Below are 22,271 nucleotides of genomic sequence, written 5' to 3'. Positions count from 1 at the left end.
TCTAGGGCCAGTGGTGGCCTAGTAAGGAAACAGACCCGTAATTGGAAGGTTCGAATCCCGAATTGCCAATGTGCCACTGAGGTCCCCTTGATGAAGGTCCCGTCCCCACACACTGCTCCCCGGGCGCCTGTCATGGTGCCCACTGTGAGGATGGTAGTAGCCTAATGGGTAACACACTCGCCCATGAACCAGAAGACCCAGGTTCAAATCCCACTTACTACCATTGTGTCCCTGAGCAAGACACTTAACCCTAAATTGCTCCAGAGTGGGACTGTCCCTGTAACTACTGATTGTGACTTACTGACTCTGGATAAGGGTGTCTGATAAAATGCTGTAAATGTCACCAAGGGTGATGGTTTAATACAGAGGGCACGTTTCACCGTGTGCTGTGTCTCACAATGACAATCACGTGACTGTCACTTCAGACGGATTGTGTGTGTGTGTGTGTGTGTGTGTCCCTCAGCTGGGACTGAGCTCCAAGGATAGTGAGTGAGAGTCATTTGGAGGATTCGTTGAGATTAATTTAATTACTCGCAGAACTGAAACCGGCGTTGACTCACGTCCACCTCAACCTTTTATAATAAAGTACATGAGCATCAGAACTGGACCGCGGAGAAAGAAAGTGAAGTGAAAGTCATTGTGATTCAGTGCAGCACAACATTTAACCAGTGGGCAGCCATATAAAGGCACCTGCAACCTTACAATTTGGGGTCCACTTCTATGCCACCCCTGCCCATGGAGGAATGTGTCCTGGTCTGTTCCCCCCTTTTTTTTTCTTTAGATATTTTACCTGGAGAAGTTATGTAGTGAGGTGCATTATGGGAAGAAGACAGAGGAGGACGCATGACGTTCTGGTCTATGAAGCCTTGGGTCTAAACATTGCTCCACAGGTCTCAGTCTGATGCAGCATCTGCTGGGATGTGACGTGTCACGTCCTCTGGGACAATTATTTAGCTGATCGTGTATAGTTCCTTTTCTGTATTTTTTTAAGACACCAAAATTCTCAACAGAAACAGTTTGGTACAAAGTACATTCAAAATACCACGCATTTCAAACACGTGATCCAAAATACTGCTGAAAAAGATCAAATCATGATGAAATTATAAAAGCATTTAAATATCAAACATGTTTCCTCCTCTGTTCAATGTGAGACGCTCGGCTCAGTTTTTCTATCAACTTCAGTCACCGAGGTGGACGTCCAGCACATGTCCATTACTGAACTCCCTCTGTTCTTCTCGAGATGTTCCTCTGACCCTCAGCTCGGCAGGCTTCTTCTCTTCTACTTGATCTGGACTCAGAAGCTGCTGTGATTCCTCAGCTGCTGACATGGGGGGGTTCATCTGCCTTCCTGTTCCTCCCCCCTGATTTACCTGCGTCCCGCGTCCAGAACAGACGGGGATGGAATCAGAAGCGCTCAGGTACCGAGCTACATTCTACATTCGATTCATTCTGATTACCTGCGGAGACTCAGGAAGATCCTGTAGAGACGTCTGGTCACCAGCAGCTGATTCCTGAACCGGGAGGAGGTTTTTATGGATTTTTATACACACATTTCTCTACCATGAACATCTGCAGTTTCTCACCTTCATCTCACGGGCCTCCATCACACGTTTAATTCTGTCGGGAACATAAGAAACTCCAGAGTTACGTTTGGGTTTGCACGTGTGTGGTTTTATTCGATTGTCTGACCAGAACAAACTGCTGGAATCTGTGAATCTGTGAAACCGGCGAAGCTCAGAACTGACGGAATGATTAAAATCACGATGAACTGAGGTGATGCAGTGATCTACATTTCAACTCTGACCTCTGATGAAGATTTCTTCAGGTATTTCTTCCTGTTCGTGTCAATATAATCATCCCGTCATCTGTTTCATGCAGAATTACGAACGTCTGGGACTGAGATTGCCCGTCACAACGTTCTAGATACATTTATTCCACAAAAAAAAAGGAAATTCTGCTCACCCGTAATAGTAGAGAACTGAAAAAAAAAGTCAGATCATCAGATCAACGGAGAATGGTATAAATAATCAGAAACGATTTTACAGATGTTTAACTTACATAATGAAAGCCACCCACAGACGAACAGACATTCAGCAGGGAAGAGCAGCCACCGCAGATCTTTTACTGATCGCCGTCCGCTTCCTACACACACGTGAGATGTAAAAAAGTCCTACAGTCCCCCGCTAACAAGAAGCTCCACCCGACTCACGAGTTTTCATGATCAGCTCCACAAGCAGAGTCACGGAATTCACCGCACACAGGCCCACGGCTCCACACACGTACATCGTCCACGAAGCTCGCGCTGTCATTTCAACAGAGACGCAGCACAAGGGGTCACGAGCGGGCCCGATCTCACACACGGCCAGACGAGAAAAAACGCACAATACCGGGATACGAGGGTCCGTACGCGTATTTCAGCTGGTCACACAGAGAGACGAGGACCAGCAGCACCACCACGGAGAGGAGCCCGGCGTCATCTATACACACACACACACACACAAAGAGCAGGTATACACACACACACACACACACAAAGAGCAGGTATACACACCCACACACACACACACAACAAGTATACACCCACACACACAGGCAGAACAAGTATATATACACACGCACACACACACACACACACACACACACACACAAAGAGCGGGTATACACCCACCCACACACACACACACACACACACACACAAAGAGCGGGTATACACCCACCCACACACACACACACACACACACACAAAGAGCGGGTATACACCCACACACACACACACACACACACACACACACAAAGAGCGGGTATACACACACACACCCACACACAAAGAGCAGGTATATACACACACACCCACACCCACAGAACAAGTATACACCCACCCACACACACATACAAAGAGCAGGTATACACAAACACACACACACACACAATAAGCAGGTATACAGATAATAAGCAGAATGATACGGATTGAAGCGACTCTCATACGGAACCTGTGTTCTCTTGACTCTGGTGGATGCAGTAATACAGGATGATGCTGAAGGGTATGATCCGGGCGAGCATAAACAGGGCCTTCACCAGCATCAAAAACCAATCTGCCAACGGACCAATAATATCGGCACGGCGCTAGTAGAACATGACTAGAAGTTCCTGCTGCTGCTGCTGCTTACCCGGGAAGCGGACGCCACATTTCTTGCTTATGATGATCAGCGCGGTGCCAAGGATGGGGCCGCCCATCCCCACGGTGAAGATGGTGATCAGCATGGCTGCGGCAGAGGCGGCGTGAAGAGTTAACCACAGTGATCACGGCGAGAAGGGACCCTCCCTGAAGCCACTTCACTTACTTTCCGTGAAGCCTCGAGATCCAAAAAATACACCAAACAGGTACATGAATTCTATATTATACACTCCACCTGCAACGAGAAGTCGGCGTTTTCATATTCACGTTCCCGGGCCCAGAACATCTAAAGCAGATCCAGCGCCAAAATTCCACTTTTACCTGCGAAAAAGGTTTTCACCTCCATATTTAACAAATATCCAGCCATGATGCCGATGAAGACCAGCGCTGCTACGTTTTCTCTGTTGGTGTTCCAGATGTCGCAGAAAATATCTGCAGTGTTTATTATAAATAAAAATTATAGTAATAAATTACTGAAGAATCACTGGGTTAAAATGTTTTTTTTTTTTTTTTTTAATCTACACCACTGTCTCATGTGACTAAACACACTTGGTGTGAAAGTGAAGTGACTGTGAACCTTCTGATTACGGGGACGCTTCCTCAACCGCTAGGCCACCACTGTCCCCGTGGATCAAAAATATTATCCCAACGTCACGTAAAAAGGAAAATGCCCCAAAGTGCTGCCTTCACCTGCACAGACGACTGTAGCAATAACGGAGCATTCGAAGGAGAAGCAGTTCCTGACGATTTTCTGCAGAAACACTGTACAAGCAGACAGACATATTTATGATCATTTCTGCCGCTGGCCATACAATAAATATTTAAATTTTTTCTTTGCTTAGTTCCCATTCAACTGGCCTGCAGCCGTGTAAAAAATTAAAATGTTCTTTATGTTCATCATCGAACTGCTCATCACGTGAATCAAATTCCGCTGCGGCGTGTACGTACCAGGAAGCTGCTCTACGTACAGAGCAACGGAAAACAGCAGGAGGAACCGACTGAGAACTAAAGCAGAGCAGGAGACCACCTCGGCTGGAAACCCTGCAGGAGAAGATGGAGGTGAAGAACGGCAGATGGGGTCGTGAAGACAGGATCTGATCAGGATTCGTCCGTTACCTTCAGTCAGGCCCCACAACACAAAGGCAGCGAACAAGAGGACATTCGGACCAAAGACCAACAGGCAGTGGAGAGTCAGGATTTTAGGGTTTTCTGGAGTTCTACCTGAAGAAGAAGGTTCAGAAGCAGGACAAGAACATGAGAACACTGTCTTGCAGGGCATTTCATTCAGAAGATGATTTATTCACACATGGAGATGTTTCACCTGAATCGGTCAAAATCTCACAAAGTTATGGTGCCTGACGCACCAACTAACCTCTCATGGTCAAGCAGAAGAAGGCCGAAAGACTCAGAGCCAGAAGGAGGGCGGCGACGCAGAGCAGAAGGATCAGAACGTGGAGCCAGGAGAGACCTGGTGGAGAGACGTCCAAAACCACAGCGGTTCTGAACCAACGTCACTGATCAACATTTACTGGATTCAAGATCCAGCTGATTGAACGTACCCAGATCCTGCAGGAGTACAGTGGTGCTGGCCGACAGGAGACTGGTGTGAACTTCACACATGAAGTCCCCTTTATCTTCAGTCCTGACCTCCTTCAGCCTCAGAGAGAAGTTCCCTTTGTGGATTTCTGCAGGGAAGAACTCAGCTCTGCCTCTATATCTCTCATGTGAAGATTCAGGAAGAACTTCTCCACCCTTGTAGAGCAGAACTATGACGTCCTGGTCCGGCCTCTTCCAGACCACCTCCTTGATCTCCTCATGCGTGTCCACGGTGCAGCTGAGCGTCACCTCGTCCCCCACACTGGCAGAAACGCCACCAGCTCCTCCATTCACCACTAGATGCCCTTCAAACACAACAACATGATCTTCTTTTGATGAGCAGGGATTAAACAGAGAGGGCAGTTAGTGGTTAAGGAAGCGGCCCTGTGATCAGAAGGTTGCTGGTTCGAATCCCAGACTGCCAAGGTGCCACTGGGGACCCCTTGATGAAGGTACCGTCCCCACACACTGCTCCTCTGCTCACCAAGGGTGATGGTTAAATACAGAGGACACATTTCATTATGGACACGTAATCTAGACCATGACACTGAATACATCCTGGACTTCTCCAACCCTACAACTGTAGGACTTATCATTATATCATATCCAACTCTGTACTGACACCATTTGCAGGCTCACTCTACCCTGGAAGGGGGTCCCTCTCTGTTTCACTCCTTCCCAAGGTTTCTTCCTTTCTTTTTTTCTCTCTCCTAGAGTTTTTTGTGTGGAGTTTTTCCTTGTGTGCAGAAGGGTCAAGTGTGTTGGGGTGTCAACTGTAGGGCCTGTCAAAGCCCATTGAGACATACTGTATGTGATTTTGGGCTATATAAGAAATAAATGTTGTTGTTGTTGTTGTTGTGTCACCATGTGCTGCGCTGCAGTGTCTCTAATGGCAATAACTTCACTTTCACTAATCGCCCAGATGGGACTGGTGGAAGGCGCCATGAAGAGATTTTGTGTAAAAAGTTACATTATCAACGTAAAGATGAGCAGATGTAATGCAGCCCTGAGGTTCGAGTTCATCATTGCCATCGTTTAACTGACCTTCATGTGCAGAACGAATCTGGCAGACAGGATCTGCACAATTTTACAGCCTCAATATACAAAACACGAACTAATGTAATTTAACGTCTGAAAACATGGTTTTATAATGCCATAAATCCAGATGGGATTAAATTCTCAACACCGACCACGCCCACTCCACCAAACGTCTAGTTTTTGATGTGAAGCAGCAACGTACAGATCTGAGTTGAAAAGTAAAAAGGTGTCTTTTATTTTTTGACATTTCTGGATGTTTGTGTCCTGCTGTAAATACCTGCAGCTCCCGCCAGGACGGACAGAGAGATGAAGCTCCGCAGCAGAGACCCCATTTCTACAGGCTGCTGGAGGGTCAGGAGACCCGCAGAAGACGTGACCAGGTGACGGGGCCAGATGGACACGCCGGACACGCCGGACACTGTGTCGCTCGGGCCCTTTTCCGTCTACTTTCGGTTTACGACCATCCTGCTCCGCAACCACGTGGCGCCTGTCAGCCACGTTCACTAGCCAATCAAATACTTTTATGCAAATAGCCTGCGCCGGCCTCAGCCAATCACATGGTTTTCCCTGCGAGAAACAACGTGATTGGTTTAACGAGACTTGGGCGCTGACGTCACCAGCGTCCAACTCCCGGACAGCGACGTGAAAAACAGATAAAAAAAAACCCTCAACACGGAAATTACGTTAATTAACGCGTCTACACCCGTATATACATATTTTAATAACCGCGCTGATCTGAACACTGTTTCCGCTGCCCTCCCGTTACTTCCCGTTTTCTTATTTACTTTATTGGACATTTTTGGGCGTTTCCGGCCGCCGTAGTCGCTCCAGAGTTCCACTTCTGGTCCGCGTTCTGTTTATAATGTGAATCATGTGGCCTTCTTCTAAAACCAGGATGGGATTCCTGCTGGGCTTCATCACGCTGCTGTCGCTCTCGGCGGAATATGAAGGTTTTTAAACCGGATGTAATTGTTGTTATTAATGGTGGATTAATAATCTGGTGATAATGGTCTGAACGTCTGTCCCAGGTCTCCATGTTGAGGGTCCCTCAAGTCCTCTCCAGGTCCAGCTGGGGGACTCTGTGCTGCTGCCCTGTTTTGTACGGACCCCCGTACCTCTGGAGGAGCTGGAGGTGGAGTGGAGGAGGAGCGACTCTGAGACCCTGGTGCTCCTGTTCCAGGATGGAGAAGAGCGAGGAGAGGAGCCGGAGTTCAGGAACAGAGCTCACTTCTTCACCGAGGAGATCAGCAGAGGAAACTTCTCTCTGTTCCTCACCAACGTTACACCTGCTAATGCTGGAACCTACAGATGTTCAGTTCATACAGACACCGAGTACGGAGACGCCACGGCTCTCATCCAGCATGTTGGTGAGGAACATCAGTGTGTGTGTTGGTGACGTTGAGCTCGGGGCTTTTAGCAGCTGTGAAGCGTCTCTTCTGTCTGTTTCAGAGCGTCTGGTGGTGAGTGGAGCTCCTGAGGCTGTTTCTGCTCGTGTTGGTGACGACGTGACTCTCGGCTGTTCTGTGGACTCACATGTCCCACCTGAGAAGATGGAGAAGGTGGTCTGGAAGAGGCCGCACCAGGACGTCATAGTTCTGCTCTACAAGGGTGGAGAGGTTCTTCATGATTCTTCACATGAGAGATATAGAGGCAGAGCTGAGTTCTTCCCTGCAGAAATCCACAAAGGGAACTTCTCTCTGAGGCTGAAGGAGGTCAGGACTGAAGATGAAGGGGACTTCATGTGTGAAGTTCACACCAGTCTCCTGTCGGCCAGCACCACTGTACTTCTGCAGGATCTGGGTACGCTTGCGTGCTGCTGTGTTGTATGTGGAGATGTTGTGGAGATACTGAGTTGGTATTTTCTTCCTACAGAGATGTTTCACGTCAGTGTTCCTGCAGTGCTGCTGTGTCTCCTCGCTTTAGCAGTAACTGTTGGACTGAGTTTTCCAGTTGGGACCAGTTTATGGAAGGAGCCTCCTGTCCCCAGCAGGACTGACAAGGACCAGGAGGAGAATCGTGATGCCGGTAAGGAAGCAGACATGAGAACGGCCTGGACTTCTTGTCCTGTCAGAAGAAGAAGAAGTAGAGAAGTAACATGGAGCCACCCTCTGCACTTCAGTGATGAATTGACTGCCTGGTAAAATCGCAGTATTTTACATGTGTGTTAAATTTCCATGTTTTTTTCCCCTCAGGTTTGTGTAGCAGAGAAGTTTTATTTCACTGCTTGCTGGTCTTCTGCCCAAACGTCATCCTGTTCATCGCCTTCCTTCTGTTCGGGGTGACTGAAGGTGGGTTTCCGTAAAATATTCGTATTTAACGTGTATGATTATTTTGGTATTATGATTATTATATTTTTTTATTGTCGGCAGGTTTTTTTGGTGAGGCAATGACCTGCGGCGTTGTTAATGTCGTACGGTTCCTTCTGCTCTTTAATTTGGCCCCGTATCTGGATCACTTTCCACGTGAGTCATGTTCACTTTTTACTCCCGGCCTTTATCTGAATTATTAATAATATTTTATTAGTGGAGATTTATTAAAAGTCTTTTTATCAGATAACCTGTTCAAAATCATTTAAAATTCTGATTACTGCTAAAACCTGATAGATTTATATAATATTTAATGTAATAAAATTAAGCAGCGTGTTGTATTTATGTAATATTTAAAAAATATTGTTTTAGTTCATTTTGTTTCTCTTTATTCTGCAGAATTCGTACAGAGATACTTGAAGGGCAACAGTGTAGCTATTGAATATCTGGTTGTTTCGATAGTCCTGTATTCACGTAAGTGTGTGTGTGTGTGTGTGTGTGTGTGTGTGTGTGTGTGTGTGTGTGTGTGTGTGTTGAGGAGGGCTGCAGATTACAGATTAAACGATTTTACGTTTTGTGTTTTTTTTCGTTCAGCTGTGTTTTCCGAAATCTCCAGTTCCAACATTAACACGTATTTTGTGGGTCTCACGTTCGGCATCTACGTGTTCTACTGCTTCTACGACATTTTCTTCGGTACCTCCTTCACCCCCACACGTCCACTAACGTACCGCGGACGCGCGAAACGCTGAGATTTCATCGTCTGACTCTGTCCACGCCCAGATAATCCGACCAAGGGCTTCTGGTTCTTCACGTACCTGGACCTGTTCAGCTGGACCCTTCTGCTGTCGCTCCTGATCGGGTCCAAAAACTTCGACCTGAGTACGTCACCACGGGGAGTGTGTAATTTACGCTATTCCACCCCTAACCTGATGGTTTTTCCTGCAGCGATGTACACCACCACGTTAGCGGTTACTTGTGCGGTTGACCTGCTTTATTTCCTGCAGGATTTCTCTGAAGATAAGAAGTGTGAGTAGAACAGGAGCTTTTAACTGGTTACCGTTACCCAGTACTTCATTTCCGTTATTCAGGTCTCCATGCGTGTTCCTAACCTGTGAAAATGCTCTGTTGGCAGATATAATATGGACCGGCCTGTTGGTGGGAGGCTATCTGCTCAACGTTGCTTTATTTTTCTACTTCCTCGTCGGGATTCTGGAAAACAACAAAGGTGGGTCCTACTTTTTAAACACTTTTGTACATTTCGTCTTTCCAGAACTTCACAGTGAAAAATGAGCAGAATCGTGTGATCCAGGGTCGACCCAGCCTGTCCATCCTACTCCCGCCTCCATCGGGGTGTCAGGGTCTCCTCCTCCAGGTTCTCCTCCACATTTTCAGGTGGAGTAGGAGGTGGACATTCGTCCCTGTTTCCCTGACCGAGACCTTTTCTCATTCCAGACGCTGCCGGACTCAAGGCGGGAAACGTTCTCCTCTATGTTCTCACCGCCAACGCAGGCTTTTATCACCGAGAAGAGCTGGCCGGTACTGATGCACCATATTCACTGTGTTCATACACAGTAAAATATCATTTTAATCATTTAAATTAAATGGTCCCATCACGGAGTTTATAATCCCAGTATAACGCTCAGTCGGGGACTTCTTCATGTGTTAAGACCCCCCACATTATCTCCAAGACAAGGTCTGTCACCAGGTGGCCAAAAGGCCAGCCAATGCCCTGAGGTGGCAGGACGGGGAGTCTTATTGGGGCGGAGGCCACTGTATTCTCTCTGGACAAAGCGCAAACATCAACAGACCTTTATGGAAGCCAGATGTCCAGTATAAAGGAGGTTCTCTTCACGGCCCTTTTCCCCCAGGGCTCTTACCCGGTCCATCTCTTATCTCCTTTTCTTTTAATGTGGGTAATATTTCCATGTTGCTGCAATGGTAATCTACTTATATTAATAATGCCATGCCTCTGTAAGTCCAGGTAACATCAGATTAGTTATAACATATTATTAATAATTAATCATTGACAGATTTACAAGGTCAACGCAATCTCTTGTGTCCTCCTATCACCTCCTAGTTGGATTCTGACATGTTCTGTATCAGAATACAGAATAATGAGGTTTTTATTTTTCCCAGAGATCCCCCGAGTCCGGAATGCTGTGTACTTGTTCGGAGCGGCCGGACTCCCGTGTGTGAGTTCAGTCTCGCTGGCGGCCGAGTTGGTCACCAAATCAGGTGAGAGGTGACGGTGCTGTAGGGTGCGGAAGCCAGGCGTCGCCCTCGCCACCGTCTCACCGCGCCGCTCGCTGTGGGTTTCAGTGACGGGGGGACGGGGGACGGGGGACCTGCGTGTGGTCGTCCTGCTGTCCGAGTCGCTGTTCGCCTGTTGCTGGCTGCTGCTGCAGGTTTACTGTTACTGTAAGTACTGATGACCAAGTCTGTGGGTTCGGGAGTGGGACACAAACAAACCAGAAAGTCCCGGGTGTCTCCAGGGGGGGACTGTCCCTGTAACTACAGATCAGGGCGCCTGGTAAACGCTGTAAATATAAATACATGTGTTATTTCCCCACACATTCTGTATAAATTTCCTTCTATCCTAATGGAATTTCTATTTAAAGTGAGTTCTGTCATTATTCACAGTTGATTCTGTGACGTGTCTAATTATTATTTTTATTTCTGCAGGGGTCACTAAGGGAGGAAAGTAAGTGAATAAGAATAATTGTACTGCGCACTGCAGATATTATCTGTCTCCTTGACCGACGTCACCGTTCGTCTCGACAGAATAAAGAGACATTTGCGTGAGTTCTGCGGGATTCCTCAGAGTGGCGGTGAGGAGAAAGACGTCCAGGTATTATTACTCCAGATTTCAAAGAAAGATAATTTCGAGTCGGTCACATCCTCCAATATAAAAAATTCAGCCGTATCTTTTGTGACATTTGTACGGAATAAACAAAATATGTCATTTTGCATAGAACAAAGTCACAAGCAGTAGGTCTCAATGGGCTCTCTGGACAGGAACAACCAGAATGTTCCCGTGGAAGAAACCTTGAGAAGGAGTAACTCAGGGAGGGAGTAGATTCCAGAGCAGCCAGAGCAGCAGTGGACATTAACAAGCTGTATCTCCTCTACTCCAGAACTTTCTTGATATCGACCCCGTGTTGGAGGAGGACAAACCTCTGATTGAGCAGGACTTCTACCACGGAGCCATCGTACCACGCGAGGTGCGCAAGCTGCTGAGATACGACGGCGACTTCCTGGTGGGTCGACACCTCTGACACCTCTGGCGAGCCCAGGCGGCTTAGTCAGGAGTTGTGAGGAACGACTGGTCCAAATTAAAAAGAGACGGAGCGTTTCTCTGGTCCTGAAGACCACTGTATGATTACTGATGAGTGACACGGTGTGTGTGTGTGTGTGTGTGTCACAGCTCCGTAAGGAACAGGGCAGGTCGGAGTACGTTCTGTCAGTGTGCTGGTTAGGCGAGTGCCACAACGTCCCAACAGACGTCACAACGGTGAGTTTTGATGAAGTGTCATCATGTCAACACAGTCACCACAGTCAGAAATGCCATTCATGATTTTCACAAATCCCATCACTTTACTCAGAAATGTGCACACCAGTCTTACATATCATTGTCTGATATTAATGATCAAGATTTATATTAGATTGGTTTTCAGTGTGTGTGTATTTAATGTGCATTGATATGTACATGATATTCAGCAGTACTGAAGCTCTGTGTAGGTCAGACAGGAGGTCATCATCAGTAACCTGCTGAATGGTCTCTCTTCTGTAGAGCCTCTACCAGTGCGCAGCTGAGATCTTCCAGGTTCTGGGCATCCACCTCACCAGGCCCATCCACAAGGTAAACCAGAACAACCCCTCCAGCTCTACACGAGTGTGGACGATGAATCAAGCCGACAGTCTCATCCCAATCCGGCATAACGAGTTTATTTCTGAATCTGATTTATCACAATTCTGTACACAGGGAAGCAGAAATGAGCCTGAACCTTCTGCTGATGGAGTTGATCTGAATGTTGGTGTTTTTTTTTTGTGCAGGACACCTGATGGGTCAACACTTGGACGACTGTGGACTTCTATACTGATGGAGACGGAGACGGGTTCTACCACCATGTGACAGATAAACGATGAAATAACTGAAGTATTCGCTCTGCATGCTGCCCCTGCTGCTGGATCTTCACCCACGTGGTGTCCGCAGAGCTCAGATTCTGATGATCTGGTGACTGAATGTGTGAAATGAAGGAGGATTTTTGTTGAACGTGTATTGATATGAGTATTGAGTGTGTGCCGTATTAAATTAGTACTGATGCTGAACCAGCAGCTCCGCTGATCTGACTGATGTGCAGACCATCATCAGAGAAGAAGATGCAGGGGACGTCACCCACCCTTCTTCTCACCAGGTTCTCGTTACCCTGCAGCTCTCCCAGTGTCACCGGGAAATACCGAACGTACCTGAGGAATCGTCATGTTGGCTGCACAGAATTCTGTTGTTGGTCGTGATTTACACAGATCCTTTATTTCAAAATGTCTGCATGCAAATACTCTGTACAGTTAAAATATTTAAATACAACACTTTTCCAAATAAAGTCTATTTCTTTTTTTTTTTTTTTTAAACTTTGTTTATTAGAATTAGAGCATAGGCAATAGCAATATTCTCAGAAGGTTACAAAAGAAAACAGCTCAAACTCTCAAACTTAAACAACCAAACAGAAGAAAAAGGATAATAATAATAAAAAAAAAATATATATATATATATTGATACATACATACACATTCAGATATACCCAAAAAAATAAAAAAGAGGGGAAAAAAAGCAGCCTACAATCCACCCCCACCATCAACCTATACAAAAATAAATAAATAAGTAAATAAATTTAAAACCACTTCTGCAGAGCTCCACCGAGACGCGGACTGTATCACCCAGGACCAGAAGGGAAATTCTTATTCTTAACCAGATCAAGGAAAGGACCCCATATCTTTTTAAATGTCTTAAGGGAACCCCTAAGTGAAAGTCTTATCCTTTCCAGTTTAACAAAATAAAGAATATCTCGTATCCAGTGAATTTGGCTGGGAGGTTTTGAGGATTTCCAGTTTGTTGTAATGAGTCTTCTTGCCAGTAAGGTAGAGAAGGCCAGCATGTCCCTTTGATGAACAGATAATGAAGAAGGTGAGGAGAAAACCCCAAACAATGCCCCAAGTGGGTTGGGCTCTATTCTTTTCCCCACAAATTCTGACAACATGTCAAAATAAAGTCTATTTCTACCATAAAAAACAGCACAAAGTGACTGTAAAAAAATCCAGCATGTCATAAAATGGTGAGAACTGATGAATAAAATAAAATAACAGACTGCAGGATGGAAGACGCCTAGAAGCTAAACCAGAAGACCCAGGTTCAAATCCCACACAAATCCCACTACCATCGTGTCCCTGAGCAAGACACTTAACCCTGAGTGTCTCCAGGGGGGAACTGTCCCTGTAACTGCTGATTGTAAGACACTCTGGATAAGGGCATCTGGTAAATGTTGGAAATGTAAATCTCACAGCATTGAGACACGTTCTCCAGGTAATGTCCATTAAAAAGCCCTCAAGCATCAAGTGCAGACTTGTCCATATTTAACCGATTTCCAGCTGCTCTTCCTCCTTGAGCTTCTCCTGAAGCAGTAAAGTGTGTCCAGAAGATTCTAGTCCTTGTCCAGGTCTTGACCTGCCAGGTTGGTCTTAAAACAGGACAAAAGTATTAAATTTTTTTTTTATTTTTTTTAGTTGAGGAATAGTTAGTTCCCTTTGGTTGCAGGGAAGACGTTGTCTATGACCGGTGCGCAGTGGTTTAAACTTTACTACCCTGTTTACCATGGCTGTAAATAGTCATATTCCCAGGTGACCCAGCTTTAAGTATATTTCATATTATAAAGTAGTGATAACTCATTTCATGCATTAAGAGTCAGTTTCCTGGCTGGGCTTAATCCAGGAAACCGATCCTATAACTCCATTCAGTCATAATATTTAATATTGGCCCATCTTATTTCATACTGGAATATAGAAAGTTTATATGGTTCAGTGTTAGATGTGTAGAAGAGACACTGTTCACTGTCAAGATAAGAATAATACAATTAAAATAATATGTTAATAGGCTGAATATTAAATGTTCATTCTTACTTAGTATATTCAATATAAATTAACAGCTGGGTCACTAATAAATCCTAAAAATGTCTTCACAGAAAAGTGGTTTTATTCTGAATAAATGTGATAAAATTACTCACCTTCAGCAGAAGGGACAGTGGACGGTCTTATCTGGGGTTGTAGAATCATCTGAACTCTTCTCACATCCAACATCTCTTCCTGTTCCACACGAGTCTGAGACTGGATGATGGAAAAGGCAGAGCTACTGCTGAGTTACGGTTTTGACATGTCAACCACTGCATGTGTCTTCTTCATAAGAAACTTCTGCTCACCTGCTGCCTGCTTCCACCACAGCAGAGAATTTCTCTGAAGACAAAATACAAGAAATTCTATCAAATTCTGATCTCTACACTCGTGTAATCCTATCCTGTGTGTGTGAGTATGTGTGTGTGTGTATATGAGATACACTATATGAATACATATTGCAAAACATTTTCTAAAAGGCACTTCCATTTTATACACTGAAACTTTGAAAGCTGCTGTAAGATTTTGCCACCTGCATAGTAAATAAGTGTGTACCATTATCATTTATTCAACTCAGGGGTCAGAAGTCAACTGAAAGGAAGCTGGAATAATCAGGATTTTTCTGAAGAAAAGAAAAGTTAGACTTACCCACGCATGTAGTAAACACCTGAATGGATTCAACACCAGATGAGTTTTAATATTCAACAGTTCATATAAACTGAATTACTGATGAATATTGAGGTTACTTACATAAAGCAAGCCAGCCACAAAGCAGGAAACACTCAAACGGGAAAACCACCAAGCGCAGGTCTTCTACCGTCCGCTCTCCACGTTCTAATCATCACACATGAAACCATCATATTACATGTAAAGATCAGTTCACCATCCTGCACGGTCCACTGTGAAGAGTCCGGTGGATCATTGTTCACCTGCTTTCATTATTAGTTCTGTAGCCAGAGTGATGGAATTTACTGCACAGAGACCCACAGTTCCTGATATGTAGAGAATCCGTCGAGGTTTTTCTACAACCAACAAAAAAAATCAGAAAAAAGTAGAGAAAACCTGACATGAAAACCCCACAGTAACAACTGCTGGGTCAGGGTGGTAGTAGTCTAGTGGGTAACACACTCGCCTATGAACCAGAAGACCCGGGTTCGAATCCCACTTACTACCATTGTGTCCCTGAGCAAGACACTTAACCCTAAGTTGCTCCAGGGAGACTGTCCCTGTAACTACTGATTGTAAGTCGCTCTGGATAAGGGCGTCTGATAAATTCTGTAAATGTAAATGTAAATGCTTCATCTGCTTCAAAGTCATTTCTGTCCTGTGGAGCCTAAGACCAGGGGTGGGTCCTTTTAATCTGGCCCGCTGAAGATTGGTATAGAACTGTCGAAATAAAGTTATAATTATGTCAGCCTTTTTTTTTTAACTCGTCCTGTAATGCCTGGAGTTCCTGGAGCTGCCTGGAGCTGAAGGTCTTTACCCTGACTTGTCCTGTAAATGAGCGGTCAGGTGATGCTCTTCTACTACCGAGAAAGATGCAAAAATGTTGAGGAGAAGCGGAGTTGAAACAGACTCGAGTCTCTGCTCCACGACTCAATTTCAGAAAGAGATTTCAGATAAATTGATACACATTAAATATATTATTTATTTATTTATTAATAATAATAATACAATTTATATTTAATATATCCACTTTGTATCAAGTTATATATTTTATATACAGGTGTACAGAGGGACGTATCACCGGAGGGACGTATGACCGGAGGGCCGCATGACCGGAGGGACGCATGACCGGAGGGACACATAACCGGAGGGAACCATGACCGGAGGAGGGCATGACCGGAGGGACACATATGACCGGAGGGACGTATGACTGGAGGGATGTATGACCGGAGGGACGTTTGACAGGAGGGACACGTATGACCAGAGGGATGTATGACCGGAGGGACGCATGACCGGAGGACATATGACCCGAGGGATGTATGACCGGAGGGATACATACGACCGGAGGGACGTATGACCGTAAATGTTGTATGTTGTAAACAAACAACAACAAGTAAACATGTGACAGTGAACAACAGAACTACAGATTGTGGTGAGGACAGTACCAGCAAATTTGGGTTCAAATGCGCGATCCAAAATCTCACAAAGAGACAGGATCTGAAGCAGGACAACCACAGACAGCGAACCAGCAGTCCCTGTAATCACACAGACCAACATGAGTAACATTCAAACACCATATAACATATTTCATATAAAAATAAAGCATAAATTAGAGATTAAAAGGATCTATTAAATCATTCCAATGCTACGATTTTATTTTTAGACAAATGATCCCACTAATAATATCAGTTAGTCGATGATATTTTATAATATTGTTACATATAAATATTCTATTTAAACTTTTTACATATGCATAACTCACTAGTTACATGTAACATGTTAAGTGATTAAATTTAAGTGCTATGGGCTCTTATGGGCTCTTTATATAATATTATGTAATTCGTACTAAAATAAAAATATCATACCGTCATCATTTTTTAAGTGCTGACAGTAAAAATACAGAAAAAACGCACAGAGTAGGAGATGTGGAGGAACCAAAAATACTTTGCAAATCCTTTTGCTTTTATCTGAAACAATAAATAAGAAAAATAAGTTGTGTCTAAAAGTTAAGACATTGTTATTAAACTGTAATCATGTCACTGATGTCTGACCTTGAAGATGGTGACACCCTCTTATTTTTATATTGAACCTTGAAAGTATATATATCAACAGTGCCAACAGTGCCAACAGTACCACCAGTGCCATCAGTGCCATCAGTGCCATCAGTGCGGTTAGTAGCTGGACTGAAATCAGAAAAGAAGATGATGAGTTTACTGCACAGCAGAGATTTAAAATGAGGAAATAACATTCTTCAGAATTATGCTCTTCATTTATTCCAGTTTATTTTCCACTGTCCGCTGATATTGAAATTAAATAAATAATGTCTGACTGATACATTTTACTTACTTGGATTTACTGATCGAGATCCAAAGAACAAGCGTAAAATGTAAAATAGATCCAAAAACAGAATAAGGAAGCTTCTGAACGTCCGATGTCTTCTAGTTTCTACATTTAAAAAATGACAAGAGTAAAAATGTTATTACCACGATGTGTCTTCCCTTCATCACACACATATCTAGTTTCATTCCTCCCAAAATACAGCATCTATTTCACAAAGAAGCCGATTATCCCATGAATCTAAAGCCAACACAATTTAATATTTGCAATAGCAGAAGTCTTAATAGTGACAAAATAGATTCATGTGTTATTTATATTTATATATTAACAATATTGGTTTTACAGTGTACTGTATAATATGGGACATTTTACAATATACATTTCAGGCAGCATTTTAGATCAGAAATGCTCTCTAACTCTTACTCACCCTTAAAATAACATAATCCAGCCAGAAAGAAAATGAGCAGCACTACAGCAAAACCACCAGTGAAAATCAATCCTGCTTTACCTTCTCTGACGTAATTCCATCTTTCATATACCAAACCTAGTATATAAAAAGAAATATATATTAAAACAAAAGAAGCTCATGGCAGTTGAATAAGGAACATGACAGTAAAATATGAACTGAAGTGAGTGAGTATTTACCAAAATTAAATATTCCTGCAGTAACAAGAGTTTCTATGTAGAAACTTGTCCTGATTAAAAATTCTGTAAATTAAACAGCATGTTAGTCTTAAAAATCAACATATTAATTTTACTGTATAACAGTAAACACACACAGAACTCAGGTATTTATACCAGGGAATTTATCATTATCTGGAACAACAGCAAAGAGCAGAAAGAAGCGACTCAGAAAGAGAACTGAGCAAGAGACCACCTCCTCTGTAGAACCTGCATCAGAAGGATGACATAAGATGATAAGATAATAAAACATAATAAGACGATAATGTTCATGTAAAATATTAAAATTACAGTAAGAAACATAAAAAAGTATTAAACTAGATGTGGTCATCTGATGAAGTGCAGCCCATTTACAAAATTCTTTACAATAAGAACACAGCTGGAGATCAGATCTTCCCTGATGATGACGTGTTCCACAAGTCACGTTCATAACTAGATAAATATCTTGCTGGTTTATGAATGTAAATGTTTTGGGGTCGGGGGTGTGTGTCCTTTGTCCTTTAGAACACAGTCACCTTCTATCCACCACCAGAGCACGTAGGCGATGATCAGACAGACATTTGGACAAAAGACCAACAAGCTGTGATGCTTCAGCTCCCACCCACTCGTACCTGAGGAAGCGGGAATAAATTCACATTATAACTGCAGCAAATCCTCGTAAATACATTTAACACGATGTCAGGAACGGACAATAATGAGTCTTTATCTCCAACCTGAAAATAAACGGCTTCATAAAAGTTCGATTTACATTAATAATAATATTAATAAATATTAATAATGATTAATACTATGCAATAATGGAAGTTTCATACTTCCATGTCCTCAGTTTTTGTGTAATTTCAGTGTATTTATCTGAATGATATCAGAATCTTTTTATTTCAAAGAGCCTGAATAAAAGATCAGAACAACTAAGAACATCATTAGAACTGGTGTTCTGGGTGATAGGACGTTCTTCAGATAACTAGGACGTGGTTCTGTCTTGTCTTTACTTTCTTTTTGTTTGTCACAGTGATAAATAATCACTTTCAGGTTCCTGAAACGGTCGTTCATCTGAACCTACCTCTCATCTTCAAGGTCCAAAGCAAAAGAACAAGAACTAGAGCTGTGAAGCAGAATATCAAAACCAGGATGTGCTGCCAGGAGAAACCTGTGGGGGGACATGGTCAAGTTCTATCTTCTTATCATTTAAAACACGACTATACATCATTGGCCGCGTGATGTTTCCATAATTTACCCAGAGCCTGCAGTTCTGCTGTGGTGTTGGCTGACAGGTAACTGGTGTGAACCTGACACACGTAGTCCCCTTTATCTTCAGTCCTGACGTCCTTCAGCCTGAGAGAGAAGTTTCCTTTGTGGATTTCTGCAGGGAAGAGCTCGGCTCGGCCCTGATATCTCTCATGTGAAGAGTCTGGCCACGTGTTATTATCCTCGAAGAGCAGAACCAGTACGGATTCCCTGCTGGCGTCACGCTTATTCCAGGTCACCTGCTCAGGAAGGACGTGTGAGTCCACAGAGCAGCTCAGAACCACCTCCTGTCCTGCGTAGGCGAAGACAGGACGGTCTTCTCCAGTCACGACCAGACGTTCTGGAACAGAATAGAAATCGACTCTTCAGGGCAGGTACAGATACGGTCCGCCTGTCTTCCTTGTTGTCTGCTTGGTTTATTTGTGTCCCTTGTTTGTACTTTATGTCAAATTAAAAAAAAAATTGTGGGTGCATGGGTGGTAGTAGTAGCCTAGTGGCACACTCGCCTATTAACCAGAAGACCCAGGTTCAAACCCCACTTACTACCATTGTGTCCCTGAGCAAGACACTTAACCCTGAGTGTCTCCAGGGGGGGACTGTCCCTGTAACTACTGATTGTAAGTCGCTCTGGATAAGGACGTCTGGTAAATGCTGTAAATGTAAATTTGTCACGTACACAGTCGTACACGGTATGATATGCAGTGAAATGCTTGTGTGATTGCTATTGACCTCAATATTAAAAATATTACAAATATTACAAATATGTAAATATTGCAAATATAAACAAATATTACAATTTCATGTTTTAAAGCATAAATTATATGTAACGAGTAGGATGAAGATGTGCTAATGACTTCAATGCTTATACAGAAGCATTACGTAGCCGGTTACTTCATGTCAATGTGTAACGTTGTTTAAATGTTACATGTTGGTTCTGGAGAAACGTTGTTTGGTTTCACTATGTTCTGTCTAACATGCATGTAGCTGCAATGACAATAAAGCTCAATGTGAACTTGAACGTCCCTGGATGTGTGGTTTGTCACTCCTGTCTGCCCGCCAGTTCAGACTATCCTGTGTGGGAGGAGCTAAGAGACTCCACCTCCTAGCTGGTGATGAAGGTGACTTAGTCCCAGGAGATGAACAGCTAAGCCACGCCCACATATTTTCCACCATTTTCCCAGTACTTGTGTGTACCTGCTTGAACCTGCTTTGGTCCAAGTTCACATAATAAAACATCCAGGTCCTTCCTCCTGTATAGACATATTGCAGTCACATATGCAGAGAACATTAAATAAAAGTTACATTTCTATTCTGCTGTCAACATCTGCATACAGAAAGTGTTTTATTAATAATCAGGATCAGAATCAGAAAACCTTATCAATCCTGAAGGAAATTGTTAACCCTGTTCCTATTAATGAAGGACGTGGAATAAACGCTCACCAACATGCTGGATGAGGGCCGTGGCGTCTCCGTACTCGGTGTCTGTATGAACTGAACATCTGTACATTCCAGCATCAGCAGGTGTAACGTCAGTGAGGAACAGAGAGAAGTTTCCTCTGCTAATCTCCTCAGTGAAGAAGTGAGTTCTGTTCCTGAACTCCGGCTCCTGAGACTCTCCTCTCACTTCTCCATCCTGGAACAGGAGCACCACGGTCTCTAGATCGGTTCTCTTCCACAGCACCTCCAGCTCCTCCAGGGGTACGGGGGTCCGTACAGAACAGGGCAGCAGCACAGAGTCCCCCAGCTGGACCTGGAGAGGACCTGAGGGACCCTCAACCTGGAGACCTGGGACAGACAGAGTAGACAAGCCCTCACATGAAATTCCACACCTTCTCATGCGTATTAAACTACATGTGCAGAAGATATGAAAATCTGGTACCTTCAAATCCAACGATAACCGACAAAACGACGAGATACAGCAGGGCTCTCATTTCTCTGGAGCTTCAACCAGAATAAAACCACCACGGATTGCAGATAAAGACACAATAAAATAAAACGAGAGTTACTTTCGCTTTTGGTGAGAAGAATGGACCGCGCATGCGCAGCTCTGTGGGGCGGACAGTTCGGAAAACCCGAAATACGAGAGCTTCGCTGAGAAGGTGCAAATAGAGGTGAAATACACGGTTATAAACGTGATCGTCATGAAGCAAACTGGCTGATCCAGGTACAGATTCACGGGGTTTCATTTAACCTACAGGAATAAAAGTCACTACAGCTACTCTCAAATTCTAATTCAAATTTTATTTGTCACGTACACAGTCGTACACGGTATGATATGCAGTGAAATGCTTTAGCGATTGAACAGACCACAATATTGCAAATATTGCAAACATAACCAAATATTACACTTTTATGTCTTTAGCATAAAACATGAAATATGTGTAACAGAAAGTGCTGGAGTGTATTGGAGTTTTATGAAGTAGAATCTCATACACGCTTTAACGGGTTTATACGAATCAGAACGTTTCTGCAGGACAAGCTTTGTGGAAGTTCCTCCACTGAACAGTAGATGGCGCAGTCTGACCAGTTTACAACTGTGAAACCCAGACAGGCGTCTTTGAGCGGGATTAAAGGGGCCTGACGCCTGAAATCCAGCAGGTATGGTCATGTGGACGATGTTGCCCCATGTCCTCCTGCACCTCCGTACTGTCCCTAGTGGAGATCTGAACCTCGATTCTGGTTTATGTTCAGCTCCTACTGAAGACACCACTGGACACTCCTGCTCAGTAAAATTTTAGTGAATTATAAAAAGTGAACCTGTAATAAAGTAATAAAGTGAAGTGATTGTCATTGTGATACACAGCAGCACAGCACACAGTGCACACAGTGAAATTTGTCCTCTGCGTGTAACTCATCACCCTGAGTGAGCAGTGGGCACCATGACAGGCGCCCGGGGAGCAGTGTGTGGGGACGGTGTTTTGCTCAGTGGCACCTCAGTGGCACCTTGTAAAATGTAAAATTTCATCTATAAAAATCGAGAGCAGATGCGGCCTAAAAAATTACGAGAATTAAAAATGAACTAAAAATAAACAATATGCAATTAACAAGCAATGTGTCTCAACTCCCGG

General features: G+C 43.9%; 3 protein-coding genes across 8 annotated transcripts; 1 reads left to right on the top strand and 2 right to left on the bottom strand.

Moving 5' to 3' along the window:
• Window positions 1-963: 963 nt before the first annotated feature.
• LOC114765584 (uncharacterized) lies at window positions 964-6,281 on the bottom strand. The gene is made up of 17 exons (XM_028955776.1): window positions 6,087-6,281; window positions 4,735-5,076; window positions 4,548-4,643; window positions 4,292-4,396; window positions 4,124-4,216; window positions 3,866-3,937; window positions 3,497-3,607; window positions 3,342-3,410; window positions 3,168-3,263; window positions 2,991-3,092; window positions 2,388-2,477; window positions 2,210-2,302; window positions 2,059-2,142; window positions 1,963-1,978; window positions 1,584-1,617; window positions 1,458-1,511; window positions 964-1,370 (listed from the first exon to the last, which is right to left on the bottom strand). Exons 1-17 carry the CDS (start codon window positions 6,139-6,141, stop codon window positions 1,179-1,181), a joined length of 1,704 nt encoding a protein of 567 aa, XP_028811609.1. The 5' UTR covers window positions 6,142-6,281; the 3' UTR covers window positions 964-1,178.
• A 169-nt stretch (window positions 6,282-6,450) lies between these two features.
• On the top strand, window positions 6,451-12,712 carry LOC114765572 (uncharacterized). 2 transcript variants are annotated; one of them, XM_028955751.1, is made up of 20 exons: window positions 6,451-6,759; window positions 6,838-7,176; window positions 7,259-7,609; window positions 7,682-7,834; window positions 8,002-8,097; window positions 8,179-8,271; window positions 8,515-8,589; window positions 8,710-8,808; window positions 8,896-8,994; window positions 9,061-9,141; window positions 9,248-9,340; window positions 9,568-9,651; window positions 10,252-10,350; window positions 10,435-10,533; window positions 10,798-10,816; window positions 10,897-10,963; window positions 11,250-11,372; window positions 11,540-11,626; window positions 11,906-11,974; window positions 12,169-12,712. In XM_028955751.1, the coding sequence occupies exons 1-20, from the start codon at window positions 6,681-6,683 to the stop codon at window positions 12,175-12,177; spliced, it is 2,214 nt and encodes a 737-aa protein (XP_028811584.1). In that variant the 5' UTR covers window positions 6,451-6,680; the 3' UTR covers window positions 12,178-12,712. The 2 variants fall into 2 exon arrangements, with proteins under 2 accessions (XP_028811584.1, XP_028811583.1); XM_028955750.1 differs by having other exon boundaries at window positions 8,896-9,141.
• LOC114765577 (uncharacterized) lies at window positions 12,242-21,253 on the bottom strand. Of its 5 annotated transcripts, none has more exons than XM_028955759.1 (18): window positions 21,083-21,250; window positions 20,644-20,988; window positions 19,193-19,549; window positions 19,019-19,105; window positions 18,474-18,569; window positions 18,076-18,168; window positions 17,923-17,985; window positions 17,705-17,821; window positions 17,287-17,385; window positions 16,992-17,123; window positions 16,806-16,907; window positions 16,386-16,475; window positions 15,204-15,296; window positions 15,025-15,108; window positions 14,923-14,941; window positions 14,583-14,616; window positions 14,391-14,490; window positions 13,253-13,847 (listed from the first exon to the last, which is right to left on the bottom strand). In XM_028955759.1, exons 1-18 carry the CDS (start codon window positions 21,132-21,134, stop codon window positions 13,744-13,746), a joined length of 2,067 nt encoding a protein of 688 aa, XP_028811592.1. In that variant the 5' UTR covers window positions 21,135-21,250; the 3' UTR covers window positions 13,253-13,743. The 5 variants fall into 5 exon arrangements, with proteins under 5 accessions (XP_028811595.1, XP_028811592.1, XP_028811593.1 ...); XM_028955760.1 differs by having other exon boundaries at window positions 19,193-19,543; XM_028955763.1 differs by lacking the exon at window positions 21,083-21,250 and adding an exon at window positions 20,398-20,453 and having other exon boundaries at window positions 19,193-19,543; window positions 20,644-20,833.
• Between the last annotated feature and the right edge of the window lie 1,018 nt (window positions 21,254-22,271).

Source organism: Denticeps clupeoides, chromosome 16 (assembly GCF_900700375.1).
Source record: "Denticeps clupeoides chromosome 16, fDenClu1.1, whole genome shotgun sequence".
Lineage (NCBI taxonomy): Eukaryota > Metazoa > Chordata > Actinopteri > Clupeiformes > Denticipitidae > Denticeps > Denticeps clupeoides.
This window is presented reverse-complemented; position numbering and strand designations above follow the sequence as displayed.

Bases quoted from the DNA above. Each gene is read 5' to 3' on its own strand.
- LOC114765584 (XM_028955776.1), bottom strand. From the start codon at position 6,141: ATGGGGTCTCTGCTGCGGAGCTTCATCTCTCTGTCCGTCCTGGCGGGA. The intron at 5,077-6,086 runs GTATTTACAGCA...TTGTGTTTGAAG, and splicing joins CGTCCTGGCGGGAGCTGCAG to GGCATCTAGTGGTGAATGGA. The intron at 1,371-1,457 runs GTAATCAGAATG...CGCGGGACGCAG, and splicing joins ATCTTCCTGAGTCTCCGCAG to GTAAATCAGGGGGGAGGAAC.
- LOC114765572 (XM_028955750.1), top strand. From the start codon at position 6,681: ATGTGGCCTTCTTCTAAAACCAGGATGGGATTCCTGCTGGGCTTCATC. The intron at 9,341-9,567 runs GTGGGTCCTACT...TTCTCATTCCAG, and splicing joins GATTCTGGAAAACAACAAAG to ACGCTGCCGGACTCAAGGCG. The intron at 10,351-10,434 runs GTGAGAGGTGAC...TGTGGGTTTCAG, and splicing joins CGAGTTGGTCACCAAATCAG to TGACGGGGGGACGGGGGACG.
- LOC114765577 (XM_028955759.1), bottom strand. From the start codon at position 21,134: ATGAGAGCCCTGCTGTATCTCGTCGTTTTGTCGGTTATCGTTGGATTT. The intron at 18,169-18,473 runs GTGACTGTGTTC...CTTCTGATGCAG, and splicing joins GCTCTGGTGGTGGATAGAAG to GTTCTACAGAGGAGGTGGTC. The intron at 17,822-17,922 runs GTAAATACTCAC...TTTATATACTAG, and splicing joins TGCAGGAATATTTAATTTTG to GTTTGGTATATGAAAGATGG.